The 27,077-nt window shown below is 39.1% G+C and overlaps 1 protein-coding gene across 1 annotated transcript; it reads left to right on the forward strand.

The window, feature by feature from the left end:
- LOC139730278 (complement receptor type 2-like) lies at nt 1-27,077 on the forward strand. Its single transcript, XM_071641156.1, has 25 exons — nt 1-50; nt 3,321-3,377; nt 6,316-6,434; nt 6,904-6,993; nt 8,018-8,086; nt 9,559-9,810; nt 10,847-11,032; nt 11,709-11,894; nt 12,837-13,031; nt 13,932-14,138; nt 14,642-14,854; nt 15,361-15,464; nt 16,512-16,683; nt 17,162-17,392; nt 17,716-17,904; nt 18,877-18,972; nt 19,446-19,535; nt 20,208-20,393; nt 21,773-22,012; nt 22,451-22,639; nt 23,720-23,926; nt 24,252-24,506; nt 25,107-25,349; nt 25,598-25,795; nt 26,746-27,077. Exons 1-25 carry the CDS (start codon nt 1-3, stop codon nt 27,075-27,077), a joined length of 4,356 nt encoding a protein of 1,451 aa, XP_071497257.1.

Genomic DNA, 27,077 nt, shown 5'->3' on the forward strand with positions numbered 1-27,077 from the left:
ATGGAATGTGAGAATACCGAGAAAGAAATGAAGGCAAAGGTTGGAGTCAGGTGAGGATGATATCATGCCACACCATCAACTTTTATACATGATCTCTCCAGTAGACCTCTCTCTTCCTTATAGGTGAGAATTCATATCTGAATTCATATCCCCATATTTATGAGTAAGAAGTCACCAAAACGTCTGAAGATATAACCCCTTCCTTGAAATATCTTAGAAGTTCGGATCTGAACGTGGTGTTGAGATGATGGAATCAATCTATTGTAGACAATCGATTAGGATTAAGAGGGCTAGTTAAATTAAGTACCATATACAGTGCACTCGTGTTATATCGAACATGGTTATAAAGAAATTCTCCTTTGATATAACGAAATAAAAATTGAAGCCCCTAAACTGTCTATTTTGATGTAATACCATTCGTCTATTACGAAATATCGATACAATGAACACTTGATGAAAGAAAACTGCAGGTCCCTAGGACTTCGTTATCACTCTTTATGCGTCATGGTGTAGACCCCTTGCATGCCACATTATTCAGAGATATCAATGTACGCAATGCTTTGGGAAAACATTCTATTTTCAAAATCTATTAAACTGCCATACATTTTTGTATGAAAAGGGAGTCGCCTGTAACATGACATGCTTTCGTTTTGTGTTTATCGACGGTATATCAACCTTGCAGAAAGTCAGATTTAAATCTTCGCGGTGCACCCGGTACATACATGTATCAACCCCCTTCCATATCCCAGAAATCATTGATCCAAACAAGGAGGTACCCAAATAACCACTAGCACTAACTGATCAACCAAGGAGGTTCCCGATGAACCAGTAGCACTAACTGATCAACCAAGGAGGTTCCCACTTACTGACCTCTTCAACCCGGACAGCGCCCCCTACTCACCCCTCCACCATCCTCGCGGTCCCTGTCGAAGGAGACTACAAAAGAAAACGCCTCCTCAGGCGTACAAACACCTTCTCGTTGTTTGAATACCCCCATTGTTAACGGGTTGCAGTTCGTCGAAAGCAAGTAGGGGTTTCCCCTGATGGCGCAAGAACACGAGCGTGTTGAAGGTGACCATGGTGACTACTTTGTGAAAGGAGTGCGTTCGACCTCTCGGTCTTGCCTATTGTGAGTGAAACGATTAGAGAGGTAATAGTAGTCAGACATAGAGAGAAATGGGGGGGGGGAGGGAAGGGGGAGTTTATATAAAAAGGATAAAAAGGTAAGAAATCAAGTCGGAACAGTAAAGATAAAAGATGAATAGGTGCAGCAGAGAGGGTTTTGTGTCTACCTTCATATCAACGTGTGGGAAGCAGGTAGTGTTTAGAAGAGAGGGAGAAAGGTCGGGGTGTATCATAAAAGTCTGTGCCGAGATCACACTTAGGATCGACTTGTTGAAAAGTTGGATAAAAATACTTAATAGCTTCAAACTAGAAAAAAAAAACACACCAAAAGAGCAAGTTAAAGGTTGAGAATGCCTGGCTGAAGATAATGAACAGAGATAATACAATATTCATCAGATACTACGTATCATTTCTGAAGAGAGAGAGAGAGAGAGAAACCCTGGTTATAGATTGTTAAAAATTATACAATCGAACTTGTAGGTCAATAAAACTATCATGTCAGCATATTTTGATGGTGCCGAGCTATAGAGAGTAGTGGCCATTGAATCCTTTGCAATGGTCGCAGTTGAATGGCTCTGTAATGCAAAGAAGGGATTCGACCGGGCATACCCCGGCTGACTGTTAACCTTGTCATTCAGACCCTAATCGTTTATCGTTTTTTAACGCGATTTACAATTTATATATTCGTATGTCAGCAGCTGTAGAGTCAACAACATTATTACACTTGATTTTCAGCTTATGTTACTCTCATGCTATTTCAGCATAGGAGTTGCATTATTTTGTTATAGATAATATATTCTTTATTAAATATTACGTACTGCACGCAATGTAGATCCTCAAAACGAATTTTACATCGATATGTTTACAGTGTGTTCTCCATCGCACCCCTTGTGACACCGAGAGAGGGGAATAAAATCGATGGTTACATCCCGCAGTTCAAAAGTTTTTCGTATTTGGGTCTTTCTGAAAGGGTACTACATGTTTAAATACAGACTATCCAAACATGCGTGTATTGTCCACTGAGCGATCGTTGTGCGCACGCACGAGGGTCTGCACGTCTGTGCTTCTGTTCTGTTGGAAGCATTCGCCGTTCACAGAAAGGTACTCCACTTTTCAGATGGTTCGCATGGATTCCGAGACGTATGCTAGCTGCTGTGGCGCAACGCGACTGGAGGTGCATTCCCGCTTGTCTGAAGGTGCTGTTAGAAAATTATTCTTGTGTTCACTCAGGAAACTGAGACCATGCAACTGCGAATCGCCACGGTTTATATCGCCATCCTGCTTTCATTGGTCATCACGAATGCTGGTAAGGAGCCTGTCATACATTACTCTTACGAAACCTCGCTCTTTGGTACAAGTAACAAACAAACAAACAGACAAACAGACAAAGAAAAAATAACAAACAAACCAAACCGAATGCACGTTGAAAAATTTAAGTCTTCTCTCTAGAAATTATTGTATTGTTTATAATTCTTTATTGTCTGTATTACATGGCACTTCTTATGGTATTTACGAATATTTAAAGCTTTGTTGGGTATGAACACTCTGCTTCTTACTAGAAACCCCCTATTTTTCAAATGTTGATGAAGATGAGCAGTTGGTGCTTGTTTTGATGACATTTGACTGTAATTCGGATAGAAAGACACCTCGTAGCCAGAAAACTTATTTCATGCTTACATCAGTTCCTTGCCCATGCATGTCATCATGTGAGAGAAACGGTTTTGAAATTGAGAAGTTGCATCTCAAAAAAAGTTGTAAAAAGTTTAGACATTTTCTTCTCACAAGAACAAGAAGAAGAGGAGCAAGAGGAGGAGGAGGTAGAAGAAGAAGAAGAAGAAGAAGAAGAAAATAACAAGCTATTCCAGTGCAGTGTGCAGTCGACAGTTGACTTTTTTTTTCATTTTAGCACTAACAAAAATTTCTTTTCTCTTTCTCGCATCATTCTTCTTACTTTTCCCCTGTTTTGGTCATTTTCATTTGAACACATGAAAGCCATCATGATTGATATCATGACAGAAATCAATCAAAATCATAAGACAGAGTGCACTGAAAGTCACTGCAACAAAATCGCAGATTCCTGATAAAAGTTAGATAATGTTTTTTGATTGCAACGAGCTGCTGTAGACACAATGTGATCACGTATTTAGCGTCTTGTTTAAAAGGGTATCACATTACATGTAACTGTTTTTTTTCAGACGCGTGGGGCCGACGTCGTCGTCGTCGTCGAGCGCCGCCCCCTCCACCGCCTCCTGGTGAGTATAAAGAATGTCATGTCATGTCTAATGTACACACACACACACACACACACACACATGCATAATATGTATATCATGCCCATCACATACTCAGTTCAATTGTCTAGTCTATTGCAAAGTCAGGAAGAAAAGGGACAATCGCAAAAAACAAAACAAAAACAAAACAAAACAAAACGAAACAAAGCAAAAATCCTGCTTAGAATTTTTTTTTTCAGTGAACTCCTCATATTGAATACTTATCTAATTCAATACTTCGATTGGTTTTCACTTTTCAAATGAGTTTCCCCTCTCAGAAAGCCCTCTTCCTGTAGTGTATTTAAGTACGAAATAAGGGAACGTATCGAAAGAAAAAAAAAAGGAATATGCATTATACTAATGGCATGAAGCACTTTCAGGCACATTCTGATACACGTGTGATTTTATGGGAAACGAATCAGAAATCAATCTTTGATGCAGAAGAGAAAAAAAAAGACAAGAAAGAAAAGACCATTTGCTCAAATACAAACATAGAATCTACTCGGGAGGTGCAACTTTACGAAGTGTGAGTATTATATTTAGAGGGTCTAGGGCAATCACCCCCTGGGCAATTACCCCGAACCCTTGCCCTGACCATAACCCTAATCCTAGTCCGGACCATATCCTAACCCTAACCCGAACTCTTACCCTAAACTATAACCCTAGACCTAATCTTTACTCTAACCTTACCACTAACCAGTATTTAGCCGAGGGATAACTGCCCTCGGGGGTTATTGCCCCGATACGATCATATTTAATATCACTGCAAGCCCTCGAGGCTTTTACGGGACACGTTTTTCTTTTACTTTACTTCACTTCTCTCTTCTTGTTCTTCTTTAAGTCCGATTTGTTACCGCTTTGTTATGATGACTCATGTCATCCTTCTATCGTATAATACGTGTGAATTATGTTATAATCATTTCATCTTTTTTAAATTGCATATATTGCAAACGTTGAAATAAATAAAGGAGATCTGCTGTATAGGGGCCGAGATAAAATTGAGAAAATGGCAGTACACAGTCATTACTACCATTAATCAAAATTCATCAAATCATGTTATTCCTAGGTATACACATCACATGGCTCTTTATTCTCTTCTTGGCTTGCCCTAAGGCTCCTTTAGCCTAAGATATTGAAGGAAATGCAGATTTTATGGCTGCTGTGCTAATTCATGAAAGAACTTGAATCTGTAAAAGCTATGAGTCTGCGAGCTTCCTTAAATTGAGGATCATTGTTTTTCGTTTTTTGTTTTGATTTGTAGAGAAATGTTTCTTATAAGGTGGCAGGTTGAATTTGAGTGATAAGGAGGTTCGTTCTTTACATGATTGCATTGTGACGTATCACATTCCTTCTCTCAGACACAACGAGTCCCACTTTTACCTCCTGTGCTGGAAATATCGGCAATCAGTACACTACATCCACCTCTCGGACTGTGACATGGTCTACACCAACTGCTACAGACAACAGTGGAACACCCTCAGTCAGGTTGGAAATACACTGTCTTCCTCACATCCTCTATAACATTTAGTCATTCACGCATATAATAGCGATTCAATTGATATTTCTCATTTATCTAACCCCATTCTGGTGAACTCATGATGTGGCATATTACTATTATTTGCATTATGTTGCTTCGCAATGTACAGCATAATCATCTCTGCTTTCTTATGACTATACGTTTCGCTATTTGATGTACATTGTATTTGTCAATATTACTCAGGGCCCCATGGAAGACCAATGCTTATCAATTGGGGATTGGCTGCTCTGACAAAAGAGCAGAAATAGACAGATAGATATATAGATAGATGAATAAATGAATACACGAATAAAAAAGATAAATAAGAACGCTGTTTACATCTCTTTTTTCCCCTTCTCCTGCTAAAACGTTTTTAGTCATATCGGTAACCTCTGTATTATAATGTTGCCGAAATTATTATTCTCCTTCTCATGAAAACAAAAATCTCAGCTACTTCAGAACCGATCTTCATCACTTAAACAATGAATTCCTCTTAGAATTGTACGTTTTGTTTTATTTCACAAGTTTTTTTTTCATTATTTCACAAAAAAGGTAGGAAATCTGGAGCCCTACCTTAACGCAAAAGCATACAATCCCTTAAAACTATGTGTATGATCATGCTGATTATGTGTCTATGGAGTCCGAATGTGTTTGTGAATCCCATGCCTGTACAGTGTCGGGGTGATCGTGAACGGGTGTTAACGATCTCCCCGACACAGTGACTGTGTACATACAGGCATGCTAACCTGGAAACATTGAACTGCACATTACTTGAATATGAGACCATTCTGAAGCAAATAATTTTCACACAACAATAGATATAAAATGTACTCTTAAATGAGTCCCACAAGGATTGTAGCAATCATCCCCAGCATTCCCACTGAACAGCTACTAGCCATCCCCTTTTATGATGATTATAAAACATGTGGAACTCCTCGGTGTGTTGTGGATCAAAATAATGTCTAGCTGCAATACAGAACGCGGGTGGCCAAGAGATGTAAGGTATTCAGAACAATAATCATTCCATATCTGTTATAGATAATAGTACTATACCTTATTGGTTGTCATGAGGTCTGCTGGCTAATTGGAACAAATGAAAGGTTTATATTTTCTCAACTCTTTTCACATACCACACTACTCGGCTGAACGATCTCCAAACAAGTGCTCAAAAACGATTAGGTGGGTCTATTATCCCTGCCTCAGTGGTTTCTTCAACAAGATGCGATTTTTATATAATCGATTTTAAGTCATGTATCAAAAAATAATGCCAGTATAATATACACCACGTCAAAATTCTCAAAATATCATACTTTGCGGGCAATGAACAGGACATATTTAAAGAGCAGTAATTCAAAACAAATCGAATATAAGGCCAACACTGATATCACTTTATACCAACCTCAGTCGAGTGTCAGGGGCAAACCCGGGCTCTACTTTCAACGAGGGCTCCCACACCGTCCAGTACCGTGCTACGGATAGTGCAGGGAACTACGCGACCTGCACAATACGATTTGTGGTGGTTGGTAAGTGTAGTTTAAAACGTTACATGTAGTTGACTTTTTTTCAGCCCTTTCTTTTCAACCAGGGCGGAGAAGAAGAAGGTAAATTGAAGAATAAGATCACAAAAGAAGAAGAATTTTTTCTCCAAAAAAGAGTACTATATTATGAGAACCCTAAAATGTCAAAGCATAACATGGGAAATCAATTGTATGTCTTTTTTCAACATTTTGACTATGGAAGTTTTACACAAAACCTGGCTTATTAAAGTTCAATTGCAAACTTTATAAGAAAAATCTAGAATAAGGCAAACCTGTTTGCTGGCAAATTTGAAAGTAATGTTGACTCTCCTTTTCACGAAACATGTTTCCTTCTTTCAACTCGTTACCCCACCAGTAATTCGTTGTTCCTCTCTATCGGCGCCATCTCACGGGAGTGTTGGGTGCTCAAACGATCGGTATGTAGGCTCGACCTGCACATTCTCCTGTTCGACAGGCTACTACGTCAGCGGCGGATCCTCGTCTAGAACCTGTCAGCAGACGGGTAACTCAGGTGTATGGTCAGGATCAGCGCCTTCCTGTGCACGTAAGGATTAGAGGAATAACTATCAGGTCATTGTCCACTGTCTGGCAGACAACCGATGTAAACTTGCTTTCCTCCAAACTTACAACGTGTCATGTTTACTCTCCATGAACTCACGCTCTTCTACCGAAATTCTTCCAATTTCTTGCATCCAAAGCAAATGATATACTTTAAATATGATAAAGACCCCTTTTTTGTAAAAAAAAAATATTGAAATGTTTGCGTGCGTCTAATACACGAATGCAAGCACACCCTGTGTCGTTATTTGTTGGTTCCCCACACCCCCCCCCCCATGTCCAAAGTCGGGGTGAGTCTTATGCATGAGAGCTCCTTATTAATGAGTGTTTACAACATGTGCTTTAAGATAGTGAGTTCTGAGAGAGTGAGCATGGTATATCTGATCAAAACAGAAAGCGACTTAGATGAATTAGGAAAAAAATATAGAGCAGGAAATGAACACGATGCACGTATCCATCAGTTCTTAAAAGCCACAAGCCCCAATCAAAATAAGACCCCGGATTGATTTCACCATTCTTTGATATTGTAATTGAAGTAACAACGTTCAAACATAAGAAAATCACTCTACCACAATTACCTTTCTGACAATCAAGTAATCGGAATAGGCTTCAAGACTCTTATAGAATAAGAATTCAGATAATGTATATTGTAAGAAATAACCTACCTATTGTGTATACAGAGAGTATAAGTCGAGGCCATACTGGTTTGAGTTTACTTCCTCTTACGTCACTGTGTCAAGTAGTCAGAATGCAATTCTGCATGGTACCAGATGACATGATGCCGAGAATGCCGTATCAACGTAGTTGACAATATTATTTATTGTCTATAGATAGAGACCATTTGCTGTAAAGAAAGTGATGACGTAGCTTCACCCCTATCATTACACGTCACTCCAGGGGTGACCTGTTCGTCGCTCAGCGCCCCATCAAAAGGAAGTATAAGCTGTACAGACGGCAGCTACTATAATAGCAGATGTACGTTCTCCTGCAACCAGGGATACACTCTCCAGGGTTCCAGTTCACAGTGGACCTGCTTGAGCTCTGGTTCTTGGTCCAACTCCGGATCGTCTCCGACGTGTGTAGGTAAGAAGGCTAGACTATGACAAGTTGAATTATTGTCCAAAATAAAAACACTGATGAAGACAAAGATCAACATCAAGCTGTGAGCGTCCATGGGATGAGGACTTTCCAAATTATGTTTTCCGATCTCAGTCTTTTTATAGATTCCCAATTTATGGAGGAATTGTCATATGCCAGTTTAAACTAAGTCTGAGGAAATAAGAGTGAAATGACAAGCACAGTACTGAAATTTGATCAAAATGGGATATAAAATAAATAAGATATGATATTTCATTCTCTCATTTTTGCATAACAGTTCATGAAGAGTTGATGATGTCATCACCTTGCACTTTTCTGTCGTAAAAGTGTGATATATAATGTAATTCCAGGTTTAAGAACTCCAAAATCAATATGATCATTCAGATGTATCAGGATTTGAGATTGTGGCATTATTGGCTACGAACGGAAAACTGGAAATGTCAAAATCTTATTTACAAATTTTATGGCAAGTTGTTAGGGAAAGATGTCATGACTTCACTATTTGCATATTCATACTGACTGTTCAAGAACTGCTCCGTACAAACATAAGAGTAACTTCATAATCCCTAAACTTCCTTTCCTTTTAATCAGATTTTAACCAAATTTTCATCGTCGTGCTTTGAAAATTTACTGCTTCTTTTCATAATAACTTTAAACTGGTCTGGAATTCCCCTTTATGCTCCTGATCATTACAACGCAAACAACCATCCAAGCAAAGACTTAAGAATGAAATTGCACAGTGATCCCGATGCATCTCCAAAGTCCCTAATGTTAGAAACTGTAGCCAGTACGGATTTTGTGATCATTTATGTAATCATTTATTCATTTATCTATTCATTAATAATTGTATTTTTCCATTAATCATACATTTAACTGTTAACCTATTCATCTATCCGCAATACAACGTGGATCGGCTGCTTAGTAGTATGCGCGCGCCAGGTACCACAGACCCTAAAAAAAGAGAGGTTTGTAATTACTGTAAGTGGCCAAAGCTGCAGTTACTACAGCAGAAGCCAGGAAACATTCGATTGTGAGTGCAGTAACTGCAGTAGACTTAACTGCTTCTTGCAATAAATACAAACCTCGCAATGAAACAAACCACTCAATGGGATCGGGTAAGGCTCCAGTAACACTCGGCACGAGTGACAAAGGGTTGACGTCATTGTTGGTTCGCGGAAAATTGTGCGTCTCCTCTACGCGGGCGTATAACAATGTATGAGGTTAAAAAAAATCGTACTTTGAAACTCATACTGTAATTTATGCGTTGACATCAGAGGCCGCCAGTGTTGACATAATGAGATTAAACTGATACACGTTTTATGACTTAATTTCCAAACATCTATGGGACATGATACTACATGATATCAAGTGTTCTTGTAAATAACTATATCGGTATAATCAAGACACCATAAAAGTTAACTCAACTGTTTATTTACCTTTCTTTTGAACACAGACACCACGGCACCGTCGTTCACACATTGTCCAACATCACAGAGTGTCTACGCCCCAGCACTTGCTACGAAAGCTACCGTCACGTGGTCAACTCCCACAGCAACGGACAACTCTGGAGAGACCATAACTCCAGTCAGGGTTCAAGGGTCACCTTACGGGAGCCAGTTCAGTGAGGGCGTCCATCACGTCCAATACCGCGCAGTGGACAGTGCTGGAAATGAGAATACCTGTTCTTTCTCTATCACAGTTGAAGGTGAATGCCACTGCATCGAAGCATAACATGCCGAGCACCGCCGATAATGATCATGTTCAGTTTTGTTTAGAAGAAGTTAACGTATGATTAAAAAACAAAAGACAAAGAATATAAACATAGTCATTGACTGCTTGGAAGTCATGTTGACGGTCAGGTTATCACCCATTCTAATAATAGACAAGAGTGCCTTATAGAGTACCAAGTGTGACACCATGGCCATTCATTGCCATAGACTCTAGCTCTAAACAACCTCAATAATGAATAACCTGAATAACCTCAATAATCTGTGAACATAACGGTTGCTAATAATGCTCGTATCAGGCAAAATCCCAATGCCCGGATCCTTGAACAAGCGCTAAGCTGGAATAAAAGACGCATCACTTCAGTACTTTCTATACCCAATTATTACAACCATTCTTTCCGCGGATAGAGAGGGCTTCGAAGATCATTAAACCTACAAGCTCACACTTTCCCCCTGCTTCACAGCTACTAAGAAGAAGCAGATCTAACACGAATAGAAAAAAAGAAGATAATTATCCCGATTTATTTCAGATTAATTTTATGATGCGGCAGAACAAAATTGACTAATTTTAGACTAATATTTTCTTTTTTGATATAATTCAGGTTAGATTTGACAGATTACTATTGGTATTCTGCTGTCATATTTATACACTGAATTAAAAAAAAATTAGTTGATCTTTTCAAGGAATTTGCATATTTATTTTCCTCTTATCTTCAAAACGAAAATAAGGAAAAGTTAATATTTTGTCAACAAACACTCATAACATCGATTTGTAAGTGGTCGTCACAGTGATATACTTTATTTTGGTCATAATCATATAATGTACAATAGATACTTAGTCTGCTTGCAGGGTATAGTTAGGCTTACATACTAGGGGTGTATAAACTGTCCACTGCCTACAATTTAGATGTTCTTGCCACTCTTTGTTCTACATTTCTTTCTCTTAACGAAATACTGGTGTTTTTGTTCAGCCTACACAATCTATATCAACTATATTGGTTTCTTCCCCCTTAGTTATCCAGTGTTCTGCGCAGTCTGTGTCCACGCCCCTACGTGTCAGCTGTCCCAATGGAAATATCCGTGGATCTGTCTGTTCGTTCAGCTGCGTTGTGGGGTACAGTCTTCAAGGTGAAGGGTCAACAGAGTGCCAACTTCAGGGGTCAACTGGAATCTGGACTCACGGACAGCCATCATGCCAAAGTACGGTCAGAATTTGTTAACTTCACAGAGGAATACGCGTAGAACTAGTTTTTTTTTTTCAATATAGCTAAAAGGATATGTCGAAGTTGTTTTGAATTCGGGTAGTGCATGGTGCGTGAATAAAGCTGTAGCATTGTTCAGTTTATCGATCGACATTAACTGATTCTTTAATTCCCAATCTAGTGATGGTGCTCTATCACCCGAATTTACCACACATAATGCAATGACCACTCCACTCTGGTCTGTATTTATGACAGCTCCTTGTGCAAACATTCATATTTTGGTTCCTGTCACGTTATGACATCTGCTTTTCCTACTTCTTAATTCTTTTTTCGAAGTAAGGATGATGACTTCTTGACAACAAAAGGCGGTAATGAACTAAACAGAGTCTATCTTCAGTAGATATGGAAATACGTATAAAGCTTGGCGATATACAGTAATAACAATAATCATATTTGTCACACTCACCCAAGAAGTACTGCATCATAAGATAAAAGGGGCTGAATAGATTGCATTACTTCACCAAAGACCACTTTTTTCCATTTTAATTTGGTGCTTCAACACACATGCTTGCTATTATTTTGATATTTGGTGAAATAGAAAACCCGACTACACCTATTCTGTCAACTGTTCATAAAAAGCTGTTCTCATAATTGACCTTTATCTCTGCTATCAGTTCTACAGTGCCCAAGTATTTCACTACAACATGGAACAGTAGTCGGAACCTGCTCCAGAAATTACGGCACAAAATGTCAGTTTTCCTGCAATGCTGGCTATGAGATTAACAATGATGAGCTGACATGTACCGCCCAGGCAGGAAGCACATCCGCGCACTGGGTCGGGGCAACCCCCGTCTGCTCGAGTAAGTACTGTTAACACCATGGGGGTGCTTTTCAAAAAAGTGAAAGTGATCTTTTAAGCTCATTCCAAAGTGATGGTATGCTGTGCGAGTTTTCTATGATATTCTCATTATGATGACTTCGGAATTAATGTGACAATTTTGGAGACTTTTGCACCTAGTCTTAAATGTACGCAATAGAACAGTCGACAAATGATTTATTCTCAAAGCAATAATGGAAAATTAACAGGGAATCCACTGACGTACCATAATTAAAAGTTGAGTTTAATTCATATATCATCTTTAACCTTTTGCGAAGCTCTCCATCTCATTATTTACAGCGTTTTCTGTGTTTACTCTGCTATAGTTACCAAAGTTACAAAATAATTTTGTTAATATTATGTTTATTTTTTTTCTCAACCCGTTTCATACGGGAACCTGGTGATCTATGTATTAACCCTATGGGAATTTCAGAATTCAGTATGTAACTGGTTATAATAACGGCTTATGTTGGAAGAAGATAAAGTCGTGCTGTAGTCTTATCGAAGTGCTCGTGATGTTCCAGGAAATATATCAAATGTGGGTTATGTGTAAAAATATAATGGTAATAAAGAAATAAAAAATATAAAAGCCAAGGAAACATCAGCAGAATGGGACTCCTTTGAAGAGTTACATGATGTGATGAAGGGGAAGTAGTAATTACACGTAGTTTAAATGACTTTAATTTCACAAATTAAAATGTTCAGTTACTTTAACTTTTCAATGAACATCCTCATGTCATTGATAAGTTGAAAAAAAAATCCAACACTGGTAAATTGTCTGTTGAAAAGCTCAAAAGTTTTTATCTGTTGTAAAGAAAAAATAACAGCGCTGCATGAAAAGAGAGTTTTACCAGAATCCAGTTGTACGATGTTCTATGGAAATTAAGATAATAAAAGATTGGATTTTGCCATGATTTCATTCCAGGAATACTCTGTACTAAGCCACCTCTGTCTACTGCACTTCAAATGATGGTAACCAGCGCCTGTCCAGCTGGCAATGTTGTCCCGTCTGGAAATCAGTGTCAGTTTAGCTGTGCCCAGGGTTACTACCTCCAAGGAAACACTGTTCTCACATGTAATCATGATCGCACTTGGAGTGGGAATCCGCCATCTTGTCATTGTAAGATACTTTTTTTTGTTGAATTTTTCCTTCTTGAATAGTGGAAATGATCACTGCATTTTTTTTTTTGTTGGTGTTATTAGTGCGGGGTGAATTGATACTAGCCATGTTGAAGTCTTTTCAGAACAAAGGATGGTATTGATACAGCACCAATGCTAACTTGTAGAATTCATTGCTTGTCTACTTTTTTTGTACTCGTCTACTTTTGACCTTCATATGTGAATCTGTTAGTAAAATTAATCTCAAGACATTTAAAAAGTAAATACTCTTTCATTCAAATTTCAGTGAAATTGAACTTAAACGTGAAGACAATTTATGTCTGCTGACTATAAGTGTCATTCAATAATATAAGAGCTTAGCTATAATTATATTAAAATCCACATTGAACTTAAACTTGAGTACAATCTATATGTCTGCTGATTATATAAGTGTCATTCAATAATATAAGAGCTTTACTATCTATTGAAATCCAAATTGAACTTAAACTTGAACACAATTTATATGTCTGCTGATTATATAAGTGTCATTCAATAATATAAGAGCTTTACTATTATATTAAAATCATGACTTGTCTTGTCATCAGGCTTGCATGGACCATATGTGGAACAGATTCATCTTAAGTAGCATTCATAAATAAAGATGCGGAATAAGAGAATTGCAATAGGTTTTCATATCTAAGTAGTACCAGCAAACTTTAATTTTCATCTTATGGTTGTTGTTTTTTTGTCATGTTTTCATTGCATGCAGTGGAACTGAAAACACGTTAATTAGCATATAAATTCTAACTCCAGTAACGTGTGTATTATCATCGCAAGCATTATATTTTGTTCTTCAGCAATATCAAATGACGTATAGTACAATGCAAACTCTCATTTTCCTTGTTTCTCATTTTCCTGTCAGTGATAACCTGTTCTTCTGACGACCTCCCGGCCCCCGATCATGGAAGAAAGGTGGGCTGCTCAAACGACAGAGAAGATTACGGAACATCATGCACCCTGGCCTGTGAAGATGGCTATGAACCTAAGACACCGGTATCCAAAACGTGCTCAGATGATAGTGACGGAGATGGTGAAGGAGTATGGACAGGAAACAACATTGTCTGCACAAGTGAGATATACAATAAACATGTTTAAATAAAGTGCAGGGTGTTTGCATACTACGTCTGTACAAGCAGGGGCTTACATTTGTTTGTAATCCCATCTTATCAGGTCTGCAAACAATAAGGTCCCCATGAACAGCTGCAGTAGACACGCAAAAAGTTGCATTTCATCTGATATGTAAAAAAAAGAAAACATACCCAATATTAGGTAAGCGTATAATAAATTCAATCTTCAGCTTGCTCAGAAAGATGGCGACCTCCAACTGCTATCATCAAAGGCAGAAATGAACCTGTTGCATTGTTTTGTGAATCGATGGAAAACTTATTGCTGTATGCATACTTAAAGCAGGTTGGAGCTCCATCTCTTGGACCGCCAAGGAGTAACGAGAATGAAAGTGTTATAGACAGTGAGAGTGGCTCGGCACTTCTTTGCAAGTGTTTCAGTTTCTCAATCCCATCATATTTCGACGAGCATCTTTCCTATTTTCATTGCATTTTTGTGATGTTTCAGTTGTGAAATGCCCTGCCTTAACCCCTCCTGCGAATGGCGCCATTTCCCAGTGCTCTTTCATGGGCGTGGTCGAACCCACCACTTCACCGAGTCAAAACTACAGTGCCGTCTGCACGATAGCGTGTAATACTGGTTTTACTATGACAGCGGGCTCTGGGCAGAGAACGTGTCTTTCTACTGGAGCATGGGAAACCCCTCCGACAACTTGTTCAGGTAGTGTCAATCAAAGTCCATAAGTCTTTAAACACAATCTGAAAAATTCAAATGGAAATAATTCATATTGGAAATTATAAGTTTAATATATCTTCTGTGAATAATTCATTTTTCATAAAACTGTCATCATAAAATCATGAATTATTAATAATGATTCTTAGATCAAAATCTGTCCTTGACTTGTTTTTCATTACTGTTGCTCCTTGTGGGGGACAGACCAGTTCTGGGTAAGTTTTTGTGTTAAAAGGCTTATTTCTATCTACCTGTAAGATATGTAACATTGCAGATGGGATATGGAATGTGGTAAAAAGAGAGTAATGAAATCAGGCTTAGACCACGGAGCATGTGTTTAATGAACCAAACGTTGTTCGAAATGATTAATGCCATATTGATGATGTCATAACTGTCTTCCCATTACAACTGAGCTTAAAATATGAATCATAGTGTTCAACATCAGTAGAAATGGTGGAGTTAGTTTTTTTTTTTTCGTTTGATCCTCCAATCAGATATCACACCCCCAGTAATCACCTGCCCCCTTGATGTGGAACTTATGGCGGAAGCTGGAACAACATCAGCCACTGTTCATTGGGCTAACATAACCCTACCCCAGGTACCATCAGCTGCCGTTTTATATATACGTATAATTTTGCTACTATATACACACGCACACACAAGGACACACACACACACACACATACATATACGATCTTCATGGATGTAATATACTTTTGGATGACATGTTAGTTAGTCTGAACACAGTTTCATGAAAGCTGTCAGTTTCTGACCATACTAACAGTCAGTGACTAGAGCTTCTCAGTCGATTAAAACCATTTTTCTTGGTACTGAAATTGTTATAGACTAACAACTTGTTAGGGCTGACAACTTTTAAGAAACGGTGCTCTGATTTTCACCGACCACATTACGTATAGACATCATGTAGGCCTACATAGATGATAATGGAAATCCGTGGTAGGTGTGCCTTGATTTCATTTATATCTTTAAGTTTTTAACGTTCTCTGCTGTACTGACTGTGAACGAAAGAATGTCTTGAAGTGCACGATTATCTATGATTATGTATTTCGCATGCGGTGTATCAATATATTTTGAGAAATACGGCAATGATTCCAGAAATAAGTTCATTGTTTGAGCATACTGATGCTTTCTTTGCAAGCCACTGAAAGTGTAGCTTGACTTCCCAGTACATCACATTTATATCAGACCATTTTCACATCGTTTGTCTCCACAATTCCATTTTATCTCACATGAAGCAACTCTTCACATGGACTTACAAAATAATACAATATTCAACCTTTTCCATTAAAGCGTATGAATAATCACAAGGACAAAAACTTCGCCTTGGCGAAACTTGAAATCTGAAATGGTATACAACCCACATAACCAGGAAAAAACATACACAGATTGTTAAAACGAAAATGATATAGAAATTGAGCGAACTGCTTAAGACGTTCCATGTACCCTCTTTGGCAGTGATCCACTAATCTCCATTAAAAAAAGGATTCCAGTAACATATGTTTTTTTTTTTTAAATGGTCTCCATATGACAGGGCGCTGGTTTTCAACTCTAAGCGGACATGCTCATCAAGGGTTATGGAAATTTGACATGATGTTATTTGAAGATAAACTGTCTTGTTCTGCAGGCAACAGATCGAGGGACTGCCATACCTACATATGTATTCAGCATAGACTCAGTGCAAGTGGCGGGAAATAGTCTGCCTACCTCGCTTACTGAAGGGGATCACACCATTGTACACCAATCAGTGGACAGTGCTGGAAACTCGGCTACGTGCTCACATAATGTGAGGGTCAGAGGTAAAAAAGATTTGCTTGAGTTGGAGATCTACCAGTACTGTAAGTAATTTGCTAGTCAGTTATGCAGCTATTGAAGCTATATTGCACCACTATGCCCACATGCCATGCTCACACCAACACGTTCTCCCGTGGAGTTCATGTCCCTCAACACATAGCAATGGTGTTAAATTTCACGAACTTGACAAAAAAATTTACTGGGCAAAGTACATTTTTTTTTCACAATGTCTACATAATAATGAATTTACGCAATTATGATATGCCAAAAGATTTAATGGACTCCACTTCAACGTGATAGCACGACGACTATATTATTCACCAAAAAGTATTTGAAGTTTCACTTGAGCACATTTCAGAGTTAACCCGTTGAGGACGGACTGATTTTGCTACAATACGCATTTCCCATAGACACCTGCCCGAGTATACCGGGACTATTCCCTGAAATGAACTTCTCCTTATACATCTCTTTGTTACCAACCAGTCATACGATGCCCTCCAGTCCAAATACCGGACGACGGTTCGGCGACGTTGACGGCAGGGCAGGGCAGCTGCCAAGGTGGGGTTGTGTTTGGCTCAACCTGTACAATAGCTTGTGACTCTGGGTACCAGATGTATCCAGGATCAGGCCCCACAGTGGAAAGAACCTGTGATTGGTCAATGGCATCTGATGAGACAACTGGCTTCTGGACAGAATTCAATCCAGCGTGTTACCGTAAGTGTCGATCATGTACCAGAAATAATCTTCACGTTCCTATAAGATAATAGAATAAGAATTGATGACATGATGAGCATTCATCTCATTGTCTTTCTCATTTTCACTTATTTTATTGAAGGGGGTTGGAAAGATAAGGATATGAGTACACTTGTACTGCCAATTCATTCCTGAGGGGTTTTAACAGAGCAGCTCTGGAAGTTAAATCCAAAAGTAACGAGTATGAGTAAACGTTTTATCAGGAAAAACGCTTGTGTATAAAACAACATTATTTTGACAATACTAACATGTTCGATTTTTTGTGTATTTTATTTATGTTCCAGCTGTGAACTGTACTGTTCCTTCAGTGACCAATGGGCAATCTTCAGACTGTACCTCTGCTACTGTTGAGTACAGAACTTCGTGCCAGTTCTCCTGCAGTGCAGGTTACACATCACCCTCTGGGGTTGTTACTGTCACAAGAACCTGTCAATCCGATAAGTCCTGGAGTGGAAGCGACTTTCAATGCACTGGTACGTGTCAGTGCTGCAGTGAAGTTTGTATTCATACGTTCAGATTCATAGATAAGATATACGTTGAAGCTTACACTGTTAAAGTTTAAAAGATAAACCAAAGAAGAATGTAGAACCATGAGTGCATGTAAGGGATGTTATTTTGTTGTTGTTGAGAATCACCATGAGAGCTTAAATTAAATAGATAGATTATTTTAATGTTCATGTGTTGTGGTTTCTGATCAGTACATTTGAAAGGTTGATTTCTTCACTACATTAGCACAAGAAAGCCTTCTATGAACAAGATGCATTATTGGTCGTATTGTTCCATACTGGGATTCATTTTTTGCTATTTAAAAAACACGGGCTAAACATTGCCCTTATTGAACTCTCAGTGAAGAAATATTTGAAATGTATACATGCGACAGTAAGATTTTGAAAACTCACTACCCTGCGTCTTTCCGAAAGAGCTTAACAAATGTAAACAATACAGTGCGTGTCACTGCGAGAGTAACGAAACTTTTATATCCTAGAACCGAAGACATGCCCAGGCAATTTCAGCATCTCCTATGGCTCCGTGGCGCCCCAAGAGTGCAGCGGCACACATCCCGTGCTATTTAATACCACCTGCTCCTTTATCTGCGATGATGGTTTTCGGCTGGAGGGACAGGGGAACATTGTATGCAGCACCGAGGGCCAGTGGAGTTACCCGTCCGCTCCAACATGTATAGGTAATGCTCATTTAGATTGGACATTGATATGGACATTGATATTGAGGAACTCTTACTTTGAACATGCGACTCCAACGGTTAGCCCCGATTGTTCATAACATCTAGAGTTTGACACATTGATTTTCGTTTGGTGGTAGAAGGCTTTAACGGTGCACCACGTATTCTTTCTAGTGTATCTGTTTGGCCCTGAAAAGGGCCTACCCAAACAAATGACATGACATCGCTGGTAATCAACAAAGACTGAATACCCACTTTCGACCAGGAAGCTTATTTCCAGAGGGAGGAACAGTCATTGGCTACCTTGCAACTGATGCTGCTGGGATGACAACAAGATGTGATATCACCATTACTGTACAAGGTGAGTGTATGCATTAGACGTGCTCCTCTGATGTAGTTGCCCATTTCTCATCTTACCTGTCATTATCTTAGTGTTTATATCTAAATAGTTGCCTATAATGTTTACTTGATACAATTGTACTCCTCATTTTCATTTTTTTTTTGCCAACTGCTTCCTTTACGCAATACTCAGCTTTGAGACATGGATGAACAATATGTTTTTTTTTCTTTTTTCTTTTTGGTGTGGAGGAGGGGACGAAGGTATGTATTCATTATTTACCAGCTGTTTTATGCATATTGATAACAATCAAAGCAGAACCCTGATAGATAAATCATTGCATGAGTCTCATTGTTTTCCCTGTGTTTTAAGGCTATCGTATACACATCTTATTTTAGTCCATAGATGCCCTGCACAGCAACCTCTTCTCCATGGCTCAGTGGTCAACTGTACGGATCCTTTCTATGGCAGTAGATGTTCTTTCTCTTGCGATGAAGGCTACGATCTGATTGGACCATCTGCTGTGTCATGTGACCTGTCAAGCGATGGAAGCCCTGCATGGGAAGACGCTCCTCCAGTCTGCCAAAGTGGGCAAAGTTTACATTCTGTTGTAGCTCAGTATTAATTAGATACATATAGTTTTGAGAAATTCTAATTTCATATTTACGATTTCGATAAGAGCAGATTACTCTGTCAGAAAACTTATTCAAAATTCAAACTTCAAACACGTTGACCAAAACACAACTGTCAATCTCCTGTAGAGCCGCAATATAAGCAATTTTGCTGACTCTATGACGCATGATCATAATGGTTTTTTATTCAGCATGATGCAAGTAGACTTCTCCATTACGAGTGTTATGTGTCTGAACAAGGTTTTTGCATCATTCATGTATGCACGTCTGCAATTGAATTATTTAGACATGATCCTAATGTGCGTGCGGTCAAAGTTGAGACGCTCAAAGTTGACAGAGTTAAATTTTTTTGTTTTGATTGCTTTAATTCCGTTTGTGTAAAATGTCGTCAGATCACCAGCTGCTTTTATTCAGCTGTTGTGCATGAGTTCTTTGGAGAACACCTTGGAGAATTGTTGCCATTTGTTGTTCTCTTGAGTGAAAAAAGAAGAAGGCTGAGTTGAAAACTACGAGACGCTTTCTTCCTGCTAATCGACTGGTATATGATACTGTGAAAAAAACCCAAACAAATATGAAACGTGATATTTACCCTACCAAGTAATCATCAATCTCCATTCTCCCTTGCAGTCCAAACGTGTCCCCCTCTCCTTCCCACAAACCCCGCCACAGTAGTAGGGTGTGACCCTTCGTCCCCAGTGTCGTATAGATCAGAATGCACCATACAGTGTCCCTTCGGCTTTGTTGGTGTGGGTGAGATCCTCAAGAGGTGTCTGGCCGATGGGGTGTGGTCAAGCACCAACTTCACCTGTGACCGTGAGTTTCTACCTAATCCTATGAAACTTGCATAATTATTTCTTTTTATGGTTAAGTTTGTACATGTACTTCTATGGATTGTGCAGGATTCGGGCATCACCAGAGTATGCTTGTATAGTTTTGTTTTAGTTTATCGCGCAGTTAACCGTATTATATGAATTCAATTGAACCGACGGTTGTTTTATGTGAATAATTTTAGTATTCTTATTTTATGTGTTTCAATGCACGTTGCTAAGTTCTCTTTGTAGACAATTAAAACTATTTGAGTGTTTGTTGATACATGATTATTACATTTTCATTGCCTCCAATCCCCCAGGAGAAAAATCGAGATACAAGGTACACATTTAAAGATATGTGTGCTAAAAGAGTTTTGTTTCACGCATAAATACTTTAATGTAATGTAAACTTGCAAAAAAGACGTACTCAACTTTGAGACTTTTGACTGAGATGAAATAGTCACTTCCTGCTACCTTTTGATACTATCTGAAGTTAGACATAAAAATGGAAGACAGAAGGAATGAAATATTTATCAGGACAGGCCACCGTTTCCTCTACAGGCAAAGCTTGCAGTCCATTGATTGAAACAGATGTCATCTCCATCACACCCTCCACTTGTCTGTCTGATCCACGTTACCAAGACACATGTCATTTGGAATGTCAAAGGTCAGGCTTCCAGATATTCCCATCCGAATACGAGGACACAACATGCACTGGCACACAAGCTTGGAGCCGAAACATAACTGTGGCCGAATGCAAAGGTGAGTATAAGCTTGCTTTTGACCTTCAATTACTTTCACTTGGCCGTGTTTGGTGGACTTATGTATTAAGGTAGACGATGATTTCTATGAATGTTATATATAAATAATATATGTAAACATATATAATTGACGTTTCTGTGTTTTATAGTAAAGCCTTTTATTAAACGTCACATTAAAAACAAAGGAATTATACACAATGATTTTGATTTCTGGTAATGATGTCTGGATAGAGAAAGGTTTGGAGTATGAGATAATCATGCCTTGAAAGAGGTTTGCGTATAGTATGTTTCGCAGTGGAGATACGATCATATACAAAATCGATGAATGCCCGTTTGTGGGATTTGAAATTGCATTGTAATTATTTACTTCTTTTACTATAGTCATGGAAACTTTCAAATTACGATAAGTCGTTGATAATAATCATCATTTCAGTAGTTCTTCGGCTAACTATTAGCCTTTTGTTTGCGACAGCACATTGAGTCCTCTTCCCGAGGTCTAGGCATGTTTTTAGCAAATGTTGAGAACTGTTTTAACGTGCGAATACACGATGACATATTATCGAAGTATACCGCCACCATAGACATGGAAGGAATGTGTACTCTGTATGGATTTCTCCCCCAGATACTCAGTCACCGACGTTCGTCCGGTGTCCGTCAGAGGTTGTGGTCTATGCGTCTAGGAGCTCGGACACAGCGCTCGTCAGCTGGAATGTCACTGCCGAGGACAACAGTGATCTCGAGCCTACCTTGTCTTGTGACCTTCAACCCGGGGTCATGACCCGTGGTATATACCAAGTCAAGTGTAATGCTAGGGATGATGCTGGCAATGAGAATGACTGCAGTTTCACTGTGGAGGTCAAAGGTAAGCAGTCGGACGTTTGTCTGCCCGTATACCATACCATGGTCCCTGGATGGGGGCTGGCCGTTCCGCAGCTCCTTAGATCTCTGCTTTCAAGGAGTTTAAACGCACTCTGTCCCTCAGATAGCTTTTGATATGTATACATTCGTACCGTCTCTGTGAGAAGGTCTAGAAGAACAACCTTGAGAGCTCAATGCAATAAACTTTACATTTCATAGACAATCCCACCGAGGATCTAGGACCGATGATAAGTGATCGTTTTACATAAGCAGTTTTCATTCAGGATTTTGTCCAATAACGACTTGTCCGCGAACTTTGGTCATTCTTTTCATGTGTGCTTCACAAATTTAACAACTTGACTTTATCATGGCTTATCCTGCTAGACCCTCATTTAAGACATGGGTGTGAATGGGGCCTAACTGTCAGTGTGTTCTATTCCAGTTCGACATTGCCAGTCTTTAGTCCCACCCGTTCACGGAACCATTGAGGAGGCCTGCAACGATACCTTTGGGGCAGAATGCACAGTCTCCTGTTCCACTGGATACAAGCTTGTTGGATCGAGAAGAGGGAGTTGTGAATTCAATGGCACTGATACCTTTTGGTACTTTGAGCAGGATCCAGTCTGCGAAGGTATGGACAACCTAAGAAGAAAACTGCAGCTTGCAACACGGCATTAATCCCTACCCCCGATATAGTTTATACTGCAAAAGATACTTGTCTCTGATTAAACAGTCGGATAGACAGCAAATGAGAATGTCAATAGTATTGATTTAGAGACGAGTTTAGAAACGAACACTAACAAAATATTGGACATGAGTGGCATGATACAGATCTTACAAATTAGGTGTTATTCTGTCGAAATCTGCTGATTGAACTTCAGACAACCATGTAAGACACATAACGTAAAGCACTTGTTCAATTGTGGCCAAAATCTCTACGATCTGTAACGTTGCTGTGAGTTTACCTATTTTGATCAAAATACTTTATTCCAAATATTTGAAATCCTTCAATTAAAGACAAAAATTCTCTTTTTGGCTCAGAAATGCCTTTCGAGAAAAAACGATTACAAGCATTTGTCACAAATTCAACAAACTGGTCAAACCAAATAATAAGCAGCCTATTATCAAGAGAGGAGTGTAAAAATCAACTGTAGATGTGGACTTTGTAAAGACCTAATTATTTATCAGTGTTTAGGGGTACCAATCTGGATTAGAAATGTATACGATACTTAATATGGCTGTATGTGTTGATTTTGAGTGAAAGTAAGGACACTATGTCTACTGTGTTCATATCCCTTTATGAATTCCAATCCGTGTACATGCGTGTGCTTGTAGAGTTTCTTTTAAAAGTCATGTTATTGTCATGATAGATACTGTCCATGTCCATGTGTCAAACGATTTTGTGACCATGCTTACGAATACATTTTGACTTTGAGATCAGCATTTTAATAATTCTCCGACACATATCTCAATACGATGCAAACGTGTGAGTTTATGTATGTGCCCGCATGCATGCGCGTGGGTGGGTTTGGTCAGGCACAGATTTGATCTGCAGAAGATAATGAAAGAATACCAATTACATTTAAGTTGTTTTTTCATTTGATCCCGTTGGGAAATTTACGAATGCGTTAATTCACATTAATGAAATTATTATCTACTTGTCCATGTCTTAATATTTTCCTCTTTGAACTTTTACCTCGTTCCCTGGTAGTAATGGGATGTTCCCCACTCCCATTGAACCAAAGCATTCTGGTAACACCTACTGACTGTGCACTAGCCAGGAAGGTTCCCTTGGGAACCGTGTGTGTACTGCACTGTGACCCAGGTTTGGTCTTAGAAGGTGACGGTCAGCCGTTGACCTGTCTTACTTCAGAGGAGTGGAGTCGTACTCTTGACGTGGATTCACTGCTTTGTGCTGGTGAGATTCATATTCGGCCACCTTTACGAATGTTCTTCCATAAAGTCGTTTTCTTATCTCAAAGGATTATGTATAGTTCCATGCAGCAGATTACACGTGGAAAAACTTATTGTGTCATTGGTAGGCTATTACAGAAGCATGCTATTAGTTTGTTTTAGTGGTAATATCAAGGCAGTATCGATAGATATTTTTTTTTTCAAATACTGCACCGAAATCGAACTTTCGTAATGTCAGAAGTACTGCTTCCGTCATCTCTCTGACGGAGCCTTTCGGGTTCTGTATAAAGAATATTATTATTTTTCTATGTCAACTTTACACACCCCAGATCGCACCCCACCTACAAACCTCTCCTGCCCTTCAGCACCCATCATGGCTGTCCGGAAGGAATATAGTGGAGTAGAAGTGACCTTTGACCTCCCCTCTGCGGAGGATGCAGTTGATGGGACAAATCTTATGGTGACGACGGAACCACCTGATTTGAGGACTCCGTACACCTTTGTGTCGGACACCGTGTGCCGATTCACGTTCACCGACTCATCTAACAACAGTGTCGTCTGTGTTTTCCATGTTTTTGTCAGTAGTAAGCTTGAAGTTCAAATGAATCTTATGTCTTGCCCATTCATTATTTTGTTTGTTTCTTTGTTTTAAAAGTTTTGTGTAGCATTAAGTTACATGTCACTCTCAACAGGTATATTTCCGAACGTAAGTAAAATTGCAAAAGTTATTCCAATAAACAAAAAAGATGACTCCTCTCTTATAACAAATTACCGTCCTATCTCTATTCTTCCTAGTATTTCTAAGGTAATAGAAAGACTTGTTCGAAACAGACTGTACGATTTTTTGATAAAAAATGATATGCTTAACCAAGACCAGTGTGATTTCGAGAAATTTCATTCTGCAGACATGGCAGTAGCCCAATTTTACAATAGAGTGTCGACGCCTTAGCTGAACAAAAATATGTCATCGGTTTTTTCATGGACCTAAGCATAGCATTCGACACTCTTGATCACACTATCCTCAATGATAATACAGAAACCAATAAATCAAATCATATCAAATCGAATCAAATGTTTTTGAAGTGCAATTGGTGATCAAGATATGCGAGTCCTTTCATGTCGGGCAATTTGAAGGTTGTTCTGTGCCGAGTCTCAGGATTGTCTATGTTCATGCATCTTATCAGATGAGGTGCAGCCAGTAATCGAAGAGTGTCCACCCATCAACGACTCCATTACGGCATCTCAAGTCATCAGTATTCCCTGGGAGAGTCCCTCCTATCTAGAGATCCCAGGTGTGGATCTCACCATGGACTGTAACATGCCTAATCCGGCCAGACTCCCCTGGGGAGACCACCATCTCCTGTGTCAGGTCATCGACCCACAGAGCGGACTCTATGCAGAATGCTCGCGGAACTTTTCCGTAAAACGTGAGTTAATACTCAACGTACACACAAACACACATTGTAACGTGACTTTCGGGCTGAAATCTTCTAGTTTCAGAAATTGCCCCAGGAAAAAATTGACCTCAAAATCCAGTAACCTTAACTTAAATGTTGATAATCCCCATAGGCATTTACAGTGAATGTAATTACTTATTATAAGTTACAGTATGCAGTGGATTATACTTCCTGATTCCTCCCCTACATGTTAGTTTGTTTTTCTCTGTTGTCTCCAGCTATACCTTGCCCCGCACTTCGGACACCAACTCACGGCTCTCTGGCCTGCGATACATTTGCCTATGGGAAATATTGCAGTATTATGTGCCAAGAAGAGCATGATATTGCTAGACGGGGAAAGTTCAAGGGAAATTCCTTGTATGTTTGTGGAAACTCTGGCCGATGGTCTCCTTCGACTTACGTACCAGATTGTTCAGGTGAGGAACAGACTATAAACAGCGCAGGCACATAATTATTAAGTTGTACACGCGCTGATAAATACACTTTGGCATTATTACATTTCGGAGTGCACATTAAAAATATACACTTGAATAAAAAAAAACCCGCATATGTAGGAAATATGTTATCTTGTATAATTCATCTTGTTGTTATAAAAACCTTGTTAAATAGATATAACGAATTATGCATCTTGAATGGATAATGAATCTTTTGAAATTTGTTTATTCCGTGCATAACCTATCCTCACGTTATCATTCATTGTGCAAGGACGTACAGATGGTAAGGGGTAGACAGTTCCCACGACATAAATCTAGTCAAACAAAAAGAAGATATTGTGAAATCAATTCAACGGAAGGCATGACAGGACAGAACGTGGTGGCGAGTTCTCTGGTATTAACGCATTATCTGCAACAGCCATGAATCATCCGCAGTACCGTTTAAACAGGACCTAATAATCCACAGAATTATGGGTAATTCCTCCTTCACAGAAACATAATTCAAGTGTTTATTTTCAAAGTAAAATAGCACTATTTCCTAACTTGTTTGTTTGTTTTCTCAATATGCAGTGAGCCTATTGTCTGTAAGCTTCGGGTAATTGTCCAAAAACTGAATCACCTTAACCGTGTTAACAGAAGAGTGATACCAGCTCAGTATACTCTAGTAATCTGTTGAATCTACAAGCATAGAATTTACACAATTGATGTATCTCGGAAAAGCCTGACATGTCTGTGTTCCATTGTTCACACTCTCTCGCCTCACTTTAATATCCAGATTGCTGTTAGCAATAAATATATGCAAATACAGGAATGTTTTTATTGTAAAATCGAATACTGAACAGACATCATGTACCATTAAAGTTAGATAAAGTACAATAGGGTGTCAATGCAATTTCCTTTTCTTTTTTTCCCTTTTTTTTGTCATTCGACAGCAATACGGAACGCAAGGGGATTCAACCTACCGCTTCGGATCATGTACTATGCAGATTCCTGTCAATCCGGTGAGAGCAATGCTCTTCCAGCTATTAAGGACCAGTTCATTGACATCATCAATGGCAGTCCTTTCCAAGAGATCTGTACCGGAAATCAGAAATGTACAGCAGATAATGTGGAGGTGGAGTGCGGACAGGGAGACAGTCGAAGGAGACGAGATGCCCCCGAGCTAGCGGCCGGGACGGTGTTGTATGACGAGAAGAACAAGACCACCTTAACCGCTACCATATCACTGGTAAGCAACAGGAATGTATCAACTCTTCAAGACTGA

Source organism: Diadema antillarum, unplaced genomic scaffold (assembly GCF_040938485.1).
Source record: "Diadema antillarum isolate AM-2024a unplaced genomic scaffold, OU_Dant_1.0 seq00000300_RagTag, whole genome shotgun sequence".
Classification (NCBI taxonomy): domain Eukaryota; kingdom Metazoa; phylum Echinodermata; class Echinoidea; order Diadematoida; family Diadematidae; genus Diadema; species Diadema antillarum.